The sequence below is a fragment of the Tyto alba genome, unplaced genomic scaffold (assembly GCF_018691265.1).
Source record: "Tyto alba isolate M040663 unplaced genomic scaffold, T.alba_DEE_v4.0 Super-Scaffold_1000006, whole genome shotgun sequence".
Lineage (NCBI taxonomy): Eukaryota > Metazoa > Chordata > Aves > Strigiformes > Tytonidae > Tyto > Tyto alba.
Window position 1 is genome coordinate 29,245,565 of NW_024881272.1, and position 14,961 is coordinate 29,260,525.

Genomic DNA, 14,961 nt, shown 5'->3' on the forward strand with positions numbered 1-14,961 from the left:
GCTCTCGTGGCTTGTGCATTCTCAGTAGCCCAGAGCTGGCAGGATGCTGTGGAGAGCAACCTGCTCTCATTTTGAAGGGAAGCAGCAACAACATGTAAAACCCAGCAACGGCTGAAGTCTTCTCCCAGTGACTGCTGTCACGCTCTGTGTTTTCACCTTCAAAGTATGTTCCTAATACTAAATTTTTATGTTCTCATCATCTTACAGTTCAATGATAATTTAGGCAATGAAACTAAAGAAACTGGTCTGTGCTGTGGGGGACACTAGTATCCGGGGAGAGAGGGAATTCCTGGTTCCTAGTCCCGTGCTCAGTTCATACATCCCTCCAAGAATAAAAACTGAGCTGAGAAGGGCACAGTTCACACTTACAGATGATCAGACTAGGCTACTAATTATATTCATATGAAAGGTGATGAGAGAATAAAGGCAAGGAAAGAGGAGCAGAGTGAGAAATAGCATTAGCAGCTACATGTGGTTACACTCAAAGCTGTGAGCACCAGATGGAGAAGAGGGGAAGCAGTTACAACAGGAGCAACATGTAGAAGGCAAGTACTGTACCACATTCTTTCACAGGCTCGTCAGACCAGTCCCTGCAGTCTCTATGTGAATCGCACACTTTGCCTCCGTCAATGCACTCTCCACTCTTACACTGAAACTTGCTGGGACTTTCACATGCTGACTCTGTCGTGTCGGGCAAGAGAGGAAAGCAACTAAGTTAGATGAGGCTCATGACAACAAAAAGCCTGACATAAAGCTTCAAGAGGGTGCCATTAGCAGAAATGGGATGAGATTAAGCAAATGAACATTAAGCCTCAGTATCATGCAAGGAACTTTTAAAGTCATGCACTCTGCCCAGTCAGCACAATCATCTCTCCCAAGCAACCCCGCTGCCAGAATGGCTTAAAACTCTCTACGGGAAGCAGCCTGCCATGGCCCAGAGGAGCAGCACAAGCCTCTTCCCTTTCCAATGGCCACGCAGCTCTCGCAGGCTTACAGCGCAGAGCACAAGGAGCGCAGAGCTATACCTACTTCGTACCTACCTTGGACGCAGCCTGCCTCGTCGCTGTTGTCAGGACAGTCATGCACCTTGTCACACTGCTTTGCTCCGTGGATACAGGTCCCATCACCACACTGGAATTCATCTGGCTGGCAGGTCACCAGAGCTTTAAGACAACACATTCAAGCATTAGCCCCAAAGGACTTGAATTGTTTTGTGTGGTACCTTTGAGCCATGTGCCACTGACACTGCTGGAGTTTTACACCCTCTGTCAGCAAATGCTACAGAGCATTGTCTGCTTCCACCAAGGCAACAGAGGCAGCCACTGTCCTCCTGTGCCCCTCTGCCATCCCAGATAACCCTCTATGTCCTTGGGAAAAGAGCCCCCAAGGCCCGTATGAGCAGATCTAGTCAAAACAGAATCAGTGCAGACAGTGAAGCGTCTTGGGTGAGACGCACAAAAGCAAGCAGGCAGCAAAACCATCAGCACTGGAGTGGGGCGTCTTGTCTATGTGAGAGGTCAGGCTGCTTTCCAACTAGGAGTGCCGAGTGGCACTGAGTGGGCAAAGGCAACTGCTCCTCAGCTCTCCTTCCTTCTGAAAAAAATACATTTAAACATAGAATCATAGAATACCAGGTTGGAAGGGACCTCAAGGATCATCTGGTCCAACTTTCTTGGCAGATGTGCTGTCTAGACAAGATGGCCCAGCACCCTGTCCAGCTGAATCTTAAAAGTGTCCAGTGTTGGGGAATCCATCACTTTTCCTAGGGAGATTATTCAGATGGCTGATGGTTTTAATTGTGAAAAATCTTCCTTGTGTCCAATTGGAATCTCCCCAGGAGTAACTTGTACCCATTACCCCTCATCTTTTCCATGTGACTCTTTGTAAAAAGGGAGACTCCATCTTCTTTGTAGTCACCGTTTAAATACTGGAACATGGGGATAAGGTCTCTCCTAAGCCTCTCCTCTCAAGGCTAAACAAACCCAGTTTTCTCAGCCTTTCCTCACATGGCAGGCTGCCCAGTCCTTTAATCATCTTTGTGGCCCTTCTCTCGACCCTCTCCAGCCTGTCCGCAGATTTTCTGTATAGCCAGGACCAAAACTGAACACAGTATTCCAGGTGTGGCCTGACAAGCACTGAGCAGAGTGGAATAATGACTTCTTTATCTCTGCTGGTGATGGGATGAAACTAGCAACACAGACATGATCATTAGGGTTACTAAATGCCCATGAGCTAACAGACCACTGGAAAGCAGAAGAGCTCCACTGCACCGCGGCTTGGCGTTTCTTGGGGTTACAGGCCAAAAACATCTCCACAGTGTCAGGCCTAGTTTCAAGCCTGAAGCTCATTTGTTCCGGTCAGATTATTACAGACTCAAACCAGATCTGGTGAACAGCAAAACTGGGGAAAAAAATAAAACAGACAGCTGCACTGACCATACTAAAAGCAGTCATGTTTCCCTCCCCAAGGTTACACCAAGCGAGAGACCTCCCTGGCTGGGACCAGACTTGAGCAGACAAAGTACACAGGCCCTCACTAGCCAGCAAAGGGCTGCAGCCTGGAGTTCACTGGCAAAACAGGCTCCTCATTCCCGGGACACGTTACGCAGATTAATTCTGAGGGGACCGTTTTACAGATGTTTTCTCAAAATCCTATTAAGGCAGCACACCCTGGAGAGCTCTTGATTCTAGCCTTTTCATCTTGCTGATTGCATCCTGGTATCATATGACAGAAAATCACTGCCTCTGAATAGCTAGAGGAGGTCAGCACTGATGGTACTACATGGGAGGTGAGAGCTACGTAGCAGACTTTCCTTGACAATTTGACAAACTGGTTCTAATACAGAAATTACTACTTTCAGATAACCCAGGAAGAGCCACAGACATGAAGTGAGCTAGTATTGATACCATAAGGTATTAGTTGCACAAAGGCTTAGCATTATTGGTGATTGCGTCCCACAGGATGCAGGATCCGGATTCACGACTGCTTCACTAGACTTAGCTCTAGCGCATCTTCAGCTGGCGAAGGGCACAAGAGACGGGAAAAGCCGTAACTGCAGGGCTGGTGGGGGAAGGGAGAAATCCTGCCTTTAGAAATACACAGTAGTCATGTGAGGGAAGTTTGGAAATAGCACTGCTCCTTGGAGAGGAAAGCCATATGCACTGTATTCATAAAAAGCTGCAAAGTGAGAAAAAATTCCCAAGCAATAAACAGAGTTATGGGACCAGCTGTGTCACCACATTTCAGCTAATAAACCCAGGCACAGAAATGGGAAACCTCAGTGGGACATCTGGGACAGCAGCTCCAAACTAAGCATGTGGGAACTGCTGCTCTAAATGGAGAAAAATGAAGGAGGGGAAGAAACAAAGCTGTGGTCTGGGAGAATCACAGACCACAGATCTGGAAGTGGCACTGAGAGCTCCTGCAGGGAGGTGGAGGCACTTCTGCTTGAACCTGTCATGTACAACCACTTGCCTGGAGAAGCCCTGATGGCGGAGAGACCACCTTCCCACTAGGCAATCCCTCTTCCAAGCTAAACCTTGGCCATTGCAAGGCTTTTCCTACTGTCTAGCCAAAAATTCCCTTGCCACAATTATTTCTTCTTTTCACCCCCGATAGGAAAAACAGTTTACTTCACTTTTTCTGTAGCAACTTCTACATGTGGACACATGAAAGGATGGTCCTCCATTTCTGACTATAAGTATTAAGCCCCACCAAAAGTATAACATGTAATTAAAGCTAATGAGAGTCTTGTCTTTCCTCCACGAGGAACAGGTGTCCAGCTTATCAAATAAATCTGCGTGACAACAGCTACAGATTTGGAAAACAGTCATTATAAAACCTACTAATTTTCTTAAACTGTAATCTTCAAAGCTCTTCTAAAAAGCAGTTTTAGCTCGATGCTAAGAATAGAAGGGTTTCTAATCCTAAAACAAATTAAAATGAAAGAGAATTTTGCAGGAACTTCAAAGATAATGTTGCACAAGCACCACAAGACTTGAGAGAAAAAAATGACAGCACAGCTCTTAGCTCTGTTGCTACAGGGACTGCAAAACACAGATGTGGGACTGTACAACATCACTGCACAAAGTTTTTGCTTCAAGAAGAGACGGAAGTCTGGAGAACGAGCTTGGTTTCCTGGCTCACTTCTTGCTCCAGCAGAGCTGTGAAAGCTCAGACCTTTAAGGAATGGCCCCTGAGCATCTTAACAGCCAGCTCAAAAGAGCAGATACAGCAACAACTCTTACTGACCACAAAGATATCAAAAATGCATATACAGCATTTCTATTTTTTTGGTGTGTTTGTCAATAGGAGGAGAGAGAATGCTATGTTTATACCTGGCCTGGAGAGCATAAATCTGAGGGGAGAGGGCCAGGAACTTTGCTATCCTGAAGCTGGGAGGCAAACCCACCTCAGCACCACTGGCAGAGTTGACAGCAGGCTGCCATCACAGCCATTCCCAAAGCAGAGCACTATCCCAAGAAGAGGGAAGAGCTGTGCTGTTTATTTGCACAAGATGTTCAGAAAATTGCTGTGCTATTTTGGAGGGTTTAAATCAGTGAAATCTCAGTAGTTTTATAGTCATCTCCTCTGCTCTGCAAAACAAATATGAAACAATTTACCAAAGCCCTGGTAAATTAATAGGCGCACTCAGACACACTTTCCATTTGCAAATACTGGGCACAAAGATGTATTTCTCAAATTCAGAACATACATTCCAGATTCCAAGTCTGAGCCTGCGTTTCTTCTGTCTTCTGTTCCACTGCTCCCTCCCCCAAATGAACTTAATCTCAAGAAAACCCCAGCATTTGCAAAATGTATCAATCCCATTTTATAGATGGGGAGACAGAGACAGGAAAGTGCAAAGTCAGGTCTCAAAGGATCTGTTTTCTAGCTGTCAGTTGTAAGCATTATTTATTCTCCCTCCTGGATGCCCCGAGTTGCAAAGGACATTTAAAAATATAACCACTCCAGATTTGGAGACTAATAAATCTAACCTAATGTTCATTTTATAAATATACATACATATTTGAATATATATGCTAGGGAAAAAACCCAACCACTCAATGTTCTCACACAGCTTTCCTGAAATGACTCATTTGCTCCTATTTATTTGCTGTCTCGCTGCCAAAACCTGTTCACCAATTGTCACCCTTCACTTCTGCTCTACTCGTTTATCACCCCAAAATGATTATAACAAGTGACTGGTGATGGCCTCATGACTTTTTTTTAAAAGAATTAGCTCCCATCACTCTATTTTATACAATGCAAACCCCATATGATTCCCATTTGCAAGAGAAGAGGTAGTGCCAGTGTCTGCAGTTTTAATCAACTCAAACCTAGCAGTACTTGTGCCATCCCTGTTGCTAAGGGGATGAAGCAGTGTCATACACCTGTAACTCCCTGCGTGCCATGCGATACTGATCTCATAGAGAGAATTTCTGGAGAGGGAAAAAACATAATAAAGGTCAATCCCTAAGCTCTTCAGTTCAGCAGACGAACGGGGTTGTTGAGTTTCCAGAACTCTCAAATGTCACTTTCTTGCTGCAGGCACTTGCACCCAAGCAACCTCTGCACTTAGGATGGGGAAGCAACATCAGTTTTGACTCTGGCCCACCTGACCCATCAGCTACATGAGCACTCAGTGCCACAAGTCCTCTCCTGGCTACTACCATGGAGATTCCACTCCCTGCAGTGTAAACAGCAGCAGATTCACGTACCTCTGTGGCACTGGGGTGACTCCTAGTTTGCATGGGTGTAAAGGGCAGAACCAGGCACTCCGTACAAAGGAGCACTGCAGTAGCTACAACACAAGGCTTTGACTCCCACTGTTTCCTGGCCCACAGGACTGAAAGCAGCAGAAGCAGCTCACATGCTCGTTTCTCCTGGGTAGATAAGCTGCATGTTGTGCTGTACTCAGACTTAACTGGGAAAAAACTTCGGGGGCTAAATCTCTCCTAGTCAGAGGTATAATTGTCTCAAGTCACTTCTGCCACATTTCCTCCTTCCTCCACTGGTTGTCAGCACTGTGCTGTGCTGCAGCGGTGTCCAGCTGTGTCCTCTGCCCCAGGAAGGCTGCCCTTGGCGTATCTGGAGGTGCCACTTGGTGAAGCTGCTCTGCAGCTGAGGGGTGCTGTCAGAGCCGTGCTCCTTTTGGGACTCATGTCTTGGCAGTTTGAGCTCAGGTGGATATTGCTGGTGTCTGTCAGATCAAGGAAAGAAGCTGGGGAACAGAGTGTTCCCTCTGCCTCAGCAGTGTACATGGGCACAGTCCCACTCCTCTCACCCAGCAGTGTCAAAATAAAATGGGGGCTGTAAAAGACATTTCCTTTCAAACTGAACAACAGGGATTGAAATCTGAGAGACATTTCATTGTAAAGAGCCATCTGTAAGCTGCTCGCCTCTTTCACTGTTTGGAACCAGAAGGGAGCTCACCTTTCCCTCTCCCAAATTGTCTAAACTCAGCCATCCTGCCAAGCTGCTGTCACTGCAGGGAATGCAACCTGTGGGACAGAGGTCAGTTCTGCCGGGAGTCCCCTGTGCCAGACACCAGTTCTTCCCCTGTGTTTGTAATGTGGGCCTAGCCACTGCCTCCTGGTTTGCAGGGGATACTCGTAGAGGACTGTCTGCAGGGAGTCTCAGAATGAAAACAGGCACCGAACAACACAGGTTGTCCCAGGTAGCAGTGCACATCTCCACCAGACATGCTCCTGCCTGGCTTTCTTACAGTCCGTACTGAGATGGATGCCAGGAACCAACTTTGTCTCCTGACTCCACTGTCCCTGTGACACTTCAGACCCTGGAAGCACTGCCTGGGTACCAGCTGCCCAAGAGCTCTGTCAGCTCCTGTGTCACCTTCTTGAGGAGGAAGGAAAAGACATGCTACCTAATCCATCCCTACTCGGAAGGGAGTTGACAGTGATGTCATCCTTATACCCAGCAGTCAAAGCTGTAGTCCTAACAAAACTTACCTGGCTTCTCCTACTCTCCCCTCTTACCTCTCTTTTAAAAGAGTCCTTGGCTCTTTTAAAGGCACAGTGGGTCATCCCCTTGCTCTCCTGAAGTGCAAACTGTGGTGTCCAGGACATACTAAATCTTCCTTCTTTTGCTAAAGCAGCCACTGAATTTGTATCTGCCTCTGCCTGGGAGGAAATATGATCCCCTGCTCCTTGAAGGGCTCTCCCACAAAGCTGCTCTGAGCTCACCAGCCTGGACTCAGTGTTGTCATGTGTATGAAAAGATGGTGCTGGCAAAAGTGGTAAATTTTCTTAGGTACCTTTGCAAAAATGTCTCGTTTCTGCAGCTGGTTGCTGCCTTCCTCCCCAGAGGTGGCCCAATGTCAGAGCTGCTAAATATATACAGCTATGTAAATATTTTATTTCAATCTTGTCATTATGAATATTTTAGCAAAACATTTTGCTCTTATTTTCTTGTCTGTCTCTACTTCTCCCTCCTCAGGTAAATGACCAGCTTGAACAGTTTAGTGGCTAAAAATGAATGAAACATTCAAAATCCCGTGCACACCAACAACACCATGTTAAATGCATAAAGCCAGCTGAAAAGAAATTCATTATTTATTAGCTCTGTGCCTTTACTAAGCCAAGTTCAAAGTGCATTTCAAACTGGATTCTTCAGAGGTGCTGCTACTGACTGCCTCGTTCAGTATACTCTAACTTCACAGACAGAAAATGATTTTTTTTTTTTTTCTGCTGATGACATATTCTCTTTAGCATTGTGGTTTCTAACCTCCAGGCCCTGACCTCACCGTGCAGCCTGAGGGCTTTCAACATTTTTCCCATTTTCCATTCCTCGTCCTTCTAGTGAAACAGATCTCTTCTGAGGCATGGGGTACCATCCAACAGCTCTTGCACCTCCTCTGTGAATCCTCAACGAAAAAACATAAAAGGAGTCTGAATATACATGACCCTGCTGGGTTGGGCACCGAGCCATACCATTTGGGACACAAACGCTCCCTGTCAGGCACACAGTTGCTGCACAGACATCAAAGACTTGCCTTAAAACACAGCCCACAGCAGCCTTCTGGCCCCTCTCCCCCACAGAAGAGAGCCCTCAGCTCTGCCCTCCCCCTGCAGACACTCACGGCAGTCCTGCTCATCAGACTTGTCCTTGCAGTCCTCATCCCCGTCGCACTTCCAGTTCAGGTGGATGCATTCACCGTTGCCGCACTGGAACTCGTGAGCTGCGCAGGTGTTGAGGGCCTTGGCATCGTAGCCACACTTGTCTATGGACTCGTCCGACTGATCCTCACAGTCTGGCTGGTTATCGCAGACCCACAGCTCTGGGATGCACACGCTGTTGTTGCACTGGAACTCATTGGGGTTGCAGGTCAGCGGTGAGCACTTTCTTTCATCACTGCCATCCCCACAGTCATTGTCACCGTCACACACGAAGATGATGGAGATGCACGACTTGTTACTGCACTGGAACTCATTGGGAGAACAGGCTTGGGAATAAAAACAAACAGGTGAGCTGCAAGGTCTCCAACCTACCCCTCACCACTGTGCCAACTTTAGCACGTTAGGAACATCTAAGACAGGGGGAAGGCGAGTGCACAAAAGTATTATCTTGGCTGTCCTAACCCAAAATATTGTTCCCAATGGTAAGCTACATGGCAAGGAGCAGGTGAAGACAAAGTGGTCATCCCCCGCACTGTGCCATAGCATGCAGCCCCCATGGGCCATGGCCAGCCCTGCAGAAGAAGGGGTGGCAGGACTGCAAGAGCTGCAGCTAGGAAAAGGTGGGGGGGCAGCTGCAGCGCTGCCCTGGTGTTGAGGCAAGAGCAGCCAGGCAAGCCCTGGCACGTGGGGTGACAGCACAGAAAGAGTGGGGAGGCTGCAGGGTGGGCTGGAGATGTGCTGGCACACACTGGGGGACTCGCACAGAGCTTCGCTTTGCTCTGCACTGACATTACCAGCTTCCTGACTTTCATAAGCACAGAATCAGGTTTCAGGATTTCACAGTGTGCCTGGTTTTGGACATATTAAGTGGGATGTGTAGGGTAAATATTTAGTGAGTCGAGCATCAATTTAGCTGCAATCTGCCAGTAAGGCCCTTTACAACACACTGAATGTCTTCCCTGGAAATCACAACTCAACATTAACATACAAATGAGGCGTTTGTCAGATAGGAAGCTGAGTGGAGTACTCTCCTCTGCAAGCCTAATGGACAGATGAACCAGAGAAGCCTGCTCAAATTAAACTTTGAGGTACTCCAACAATGTGCAGATCACATTCATTTTATTTCATCAAGGTGTGAGGGAACCAAGACCCTGGAAGGAATTCTCTGTAAGTACTTTTAGGTAGTTACTTAAAGAATTTTGCTTCTGCAGTTTCAGTCATCTACAGGAAAGTTATGGCTTTGGTAAATTACAAGTACAATAAATACACACAAATAAATTACCATAAAGTTGTGGGATTTTGTTTGTTTGTTTGGTTTTCCTACACTGCACTTAGAAGTCCTTCTGTTTTCAGAAGCTGAACTATCTACTGTTGTCTCTACAGAGCCCCTATGATAAATCACACAGATCAGACTGTACTGATCACTGCAATGGCAAATGTATCTGGAAAGCAACAGAATCTCTGTAAAGGAGTTATCATATCCCAGCCTTCTGTCAACAACAGGAACACAGTGGTGGTGTTCTACTGAAATATGTCTGGTTTATACCTGGGAATTAAACTCTATCTAGCAATTAAGAACATGTTCACTTGTACACAGATACTTTTTCACATTCTAGCTTGAAAACTTGCTGGGTCCTGTCTGTTAACCTAAGCAACCCGTCATTTTACACCAGAGCGTGACAATAGAAATACTTCTCTCCTCCTGCCCTGTGCTCTGTCCTATTTAGTCCCAGGTTTTCCAGATGTGACTGTCTACCAGAGTAGCAATCTGCCTAATTTGAAGAAAAACCGATTTGCCTTCCTTATGCAATACTACCATGGCACTGGCTACAACCCAAGCTCCCTCCAACAGGGATAAAAGTTAAAGAGAATCTCAGCTGCACACTGCTGTGTGCCCAATGTGACATCAATAATTACATGCAACAGAGCAGGGTCACCGAAGGAGGATCTAGTGTTAGACATCAAAGTATCATCTGGTCCAGGCAGATTGCTCGGGCTCCTTCTGAGTACAGTTTTTTGGACATAGAAAGATGCCCCCAACAGGCAACTCCTGCCATCTACCTTGGGATAAGAACTGTCTCTTGGAGGGGTTAAAATTTATCCTCTTCAAACAGAGGGAACTGAGATCAGATAACCAATATTAGGAAATGAATCCCTCTCATAAGGACCTGAAGTAAGAGCACAGTCTGGTGAAGCATCTAAAAAACCCCTCCTTTGCATGGCAGAATTGAGACCATTAAACTGCTCTTGTTTTCACCCAAATTCTGCTCTTTTTCTTCACTGAGCATACTTTTCTAGACTTATCCCATAGCTAGAGATAAAATGATCTATTCACTCTATCGATCATCACACAGCTGTGTAACCTAATGCTCTCTGCCAATGATGCATAATATGGAACTGCCAAGTGGAAATTTCAGGTAACAGTTACATCTTCCAAATCTGTTTAAAAAAGGAAGTAGGAAACAGGAATATTTCTAGGCCTATGTACAGTTTCTGTAAGAAATCAAGGCTGAGAAGAAATTGCTTTTCTGCCATTATTTTGATGAATCTCAGAAACAGATCAGTGAGCATAGTCCTTTGATCCCTAATTTCTGGGCAAGGTTGTAGTGATTTGCACACTCCCAACATGCATAAATTTCCTTTCCCCCATCTGCAACAAGCCCATCTTTTCCCCCCTGTTGTTTTCCTGGCCCCAGCTCCAACCCTCCCTCTGTCTACACGCATTTCTCTTCAGAAATCTGCTGCACTGGCAAATTAGCGATTGATAAACTTATGTGTGGGATACAGACAATGGAAGTTTGAACAAAAGCTCCTCCTCTGCACCTACAGATCTCAGTACAGATACAAAATTACTGATAATCACAGCCTGAAAAAAAGAAGCAGTTCAGCTTTTGCAAGCTCTCACGAGGACTTTCTCAGGGAAGCTTGTGAATTACTAGCTAGAAAAATCTCATGGTCATGATTATTTTATTTCTGTTTAAAAATTAAATTTAGTGTGATGACAGCACTAGAGACTACAAGTTCTCCCTCCACTGAACAAGCACAGCAGTCAGGCTGTTGCTAATTCCCCCTCCCTTCCTACCACTGCAGTCCTCAGGTGGGGATCAATCTCTGCAACTCACCCACACAGCTAAAGCCAGGGGCTGCGGCACCAGCACCGACAGGGCATCACCCGCACTGGGACAAGGCCGAGGCAACAGAAAAGCAGCTCTTTGTGCTCAGGTCTTCCCGCCTGCAATTACAGCAGCCATACGCTGCAGGGACAACCAGTAAGACTGATGGGCTGCTACCACTGTGCCACGACAAGGAGGCTGCTGGACAGGCACCAGAGCTGCCGCAGGGGCCACTGCAGTGCACACGCTAGCAGCCAGTGGCAGTGCCGAGTGGGAGCACTGGTCAAGTGGTCCCCACTGCAAAAGGCCGCTCTAGATGCCTCCTGGGGAACTCACGAAATAAAAATGCCTTTTTCTTCATTTACAGATCTAATGGCTATCTTCAGGCCAGCTCAAATAGGACAGCTCCTTCTGGGCCACATACGCCTCCAGTAGAGACCTCTGTCTCTGTGTGCAGCTGGCCATGGGAAGGCAGATAACATCCCAATTCCTCTCACCCTTCTGTTATCCTCTCTGATGGCTAAAATCCGCAGGGCATGCAAGGATAAAGCAAAGTCTGCAGCTTCCAGCCACTCAGGGACTTTCTCTGGCACAAACAGGCAACAGAGGAGAAAAGCTGCTTACAGTCTCTCTGTACCTATGCAAGAGCCAGCATGCTTGTGCTCTGGGTCCCTGCTGCCTGGTTTGGTGCTGGTTGAAGAACTTAATAAAAATGCAGCACTACAAATTATCTTACATAGCCCCTTGAGAAATGAGGATGGGGAATTAAAGTCCCAGGGACAGTTTACTTCACACGTCCTTTTATAAAACTGTCAGGGTACCTAGGTAGTCCCATCACTGCAGCATTTCACTGCCTCCAGAGCATTTCAATAGAAAATGTACAAATAGTAATTAAATCATCACTGGGGTATTTTTTCTTGGACTTGAGCAATTTGTTTGCATTCTCTGATTGTGCTACCTGCCCTATTGTAAGCTTATTCGTGCAAAACAAAGGAAACCAGTATTAGCTTGATTTTCTTAGTGGCAAAGAAATTAATAAATGTCGTACTCTAAGGTGCAAAACCTACTTCAAATATAAAGTGATCCAAGCAGAAATCTTGGAAGTATTTGTCAGGAAGAAGTGTTTAACCAACAGGCTTCAAAGCAGTAAGCAAGCATAATCACAAAAGCAATTTTGTAGATTATTGTAATCTGTTGAGGTTTTTCACAGTTTTAGGAAGCAAAATATCACATCAAAGTGATAGTGTACATTTGTTTTGGCCTATCGATAATATATACGAGAGGTGTTCTGCATTAATTTCTGCCTTGTACTATATGCCAATATATAGTGCACAACTGTCACAGGTTTTGTCTCACAGCCTCCAGCTGCAGTCTTGTCACATCTCTTGAGGAGAGTGGAGCAGAAGCAGTCTTTGGATAGAGGAAATTAAAAAAAAAACAAAACAAAACAACACAACAACAGAGAGAGATTGCAGTTACGGAGTTAGTGTTTCAGTACTGGCTGGTTCTCTTTTGCCCAGAGCCAGGATTTAACCAGAGGCTTTAGTGAGTGGTCTGGTGCATCAGGGACAATCTTAGCTCAGGGGCTGCACCAAAAAATTAAGATCATTCTACCACATATTTTTTAAGTGATTATAGAGAAAAGTAGAATGTTCTAAAGATACAGGGCACTTTGAGAACTGTAATTTCAAAACCAAATATATTTGTACATAACAATGTTTCTACAATGGATATCTCTACCGAGCATAGATTCTCAAACCTGGATAAAATTCAAAATATGAAATAAACAGGATATCCATCATTAATAGGAGTTGGGAATTACGTACAGTGGACTATAACTGCTGACATTGCTAAATTTTAATTAAAGGTTTCCTAGTTTTTCAGTAAGAGTCAGATATTTAATTTACCTCTCTCCTCCAAAAAAGCCAGTTCCACTTGAAATTACATGAATGACTCAAAAAAAGGTAATTATTTGTTAAAACTTGTGGTAAAGTGGATAACAGCAATTACTGATGCTGAAGACAAGAAAATAAGACGAATTATTACACTGCGTTTTTCTGACACCCTTCCCAAAGCAACTTAAAGAAGGGTGGCTCAAAATTTCTTGTTTGCTTAAATCTGATACTGGATCTTCCGAAGAAGGTAAAGGATGATTTGTGCATGCTAACATTTGCACTGGGGTGGGAGAGATCTGTTGATTTATCTCTGCTTCAACACTGGCAGAAGAGGCTGGTGGACTACAGGAACTCTCCTAAGCTGTGAGGTTTAGGGTCTGAGCTCCACTTGGCTGCAAGAGTGGAAAGCCTGAGCTCCATCTGCCCAGGTATTCTGCACAAAGTGCAAACCCAGCTACCAGGGACCACGTAAATTAATCTTTGAGATGGACCATGGATAAGGAAGTTACAGAGTCCAAACAAGCTAAAAGAAGTTGGAACTCCCAGGCCAATTACCAATGCTGCCATCATGTTAGTTTTATTTAACTAGTATCTATTTTCAGGCTTAATTCTATCTAAATTATTTGGTTTGTCTGCAGACGATTGGCATGCTTACCAAATATCTGAATATTTCATACACATCTTCGGTCAAATACCAGCCTTTAAAGCACAGATTCATGCCTAGAACAACAAGCTTCCCATGGAAAGCTGCCCTCCAGGAAGGACAGCAAAAGAGATGGAGGTAAATGAAGATGACCTTGAAGTGCATTGCTCTGAAAAATGACAGGCCTCCCGTGGAGGGAATAATGCAGCTGAATTGCAGTCTCACTACTAACAGTGGTTGTTGCTATGGTGATTGTTACCGAAAAGCCCATATAGACGAAGACTGCAGAAGGATAGTAATTCCTGATATTGTTCAAATCACTAATGTAGCTAAGGAGCCATCTCACACACTCTTGCAAATTAGTATTTGCATGTGCTCACTGCCTTTGCCACACTGCTCCCCTCAAACACAAATGAGTTATTTTTCCATCCTCTGCAGCAGTATTTGCATAGTATTAGTTAATTATAATGGAGCAACCAGATGCCAAAGCCCCTGCTGATAAATAATAGTTGGTTCAAAGATGTATTTACTGATTTAGAATATATTTCCTGAGAATCATATATTCATTCGAAGTGGTTTAATTTTCTGAAAATATAATTTATTATGACCCCACAATTTACGGAGAGAAGCAGCTTAGGTACAAAAGGTATGCAGTGTCTGAATTTCTTCCCTGTCTTTAATCTTACTTATGTGCAATAAGGTTGCTAACTCATATAGCCTCCTCAATTTTACTTCATACCAGAAAAGTGCTAGAAAGTTTATCACAGGTTCTTCTGGTTAAATGACTGAAAATGACCTCAAAAGAAGAACAAGTGAGTCCAGTGGAGAAGGTTTGGGGGTAAAATAAAGTAGACTGGGAGAAAAAAAAAAAAGATGGTCAGAACGGCCAAAGTTGATAATGTGCTGCTTTTTGCTAAAATCCAAGACATCCCATGGGGATCTTGTGGTGATAAACACACTTACTACTCTTTTATATTCTGACTGAAATACAATCAGCTGAATCAGACTGGAGATGTTTGTTACTAGCCAAAATTTAAACTGCCAAAAAAAATATGCTGGGATGTGTTTAGTGGGTCTCTCTTCTGACTTTGAAAATTGGAACGCATATGGGACAAGCTCACTCCTATTCCCTCAGACATGACTTGCTTATTAAAATGGCAATTTTACAAATT

At 44.9% G+C, this 14,961-nt stretch overlaps 1 protein-coding gene across 3 annotated transcripts in view; it reads right to left on the reverse strand.

Annotated features, from left to right (window-relative positions):
• LRP8 (LDL receptor related protein 8) overlaps window positions 1-14,961 on the reverse strand; it is a 192,779-nt gene that overhangs the window by 19,929 nt on the left and 157,889 nt on the right. For 2 of the 3 annotated variants that reach the window (XM_042805880.1, XM_033008758.2), the window contains 3 exons: window positions 8,102-8,464; window positions 1,041-1,163; window positions 559-681 (listed from right to left, as the gene is read on the reverse strand). In XM_042805880.1, coding sequence (XP_042661814.1) covers window positions 559-681; window positions 1,041-1,163; window positions 8,102-8,464 — 609 coding nt within the window. The remainder of the gene's footprint in view (window positions 1-558; window positions 682-1,040; window positions 1,164-8,101; window positions 8,465-14,961) is intronic. The other variant, XM_042805886.1, reaches the window with a different exon arrangement.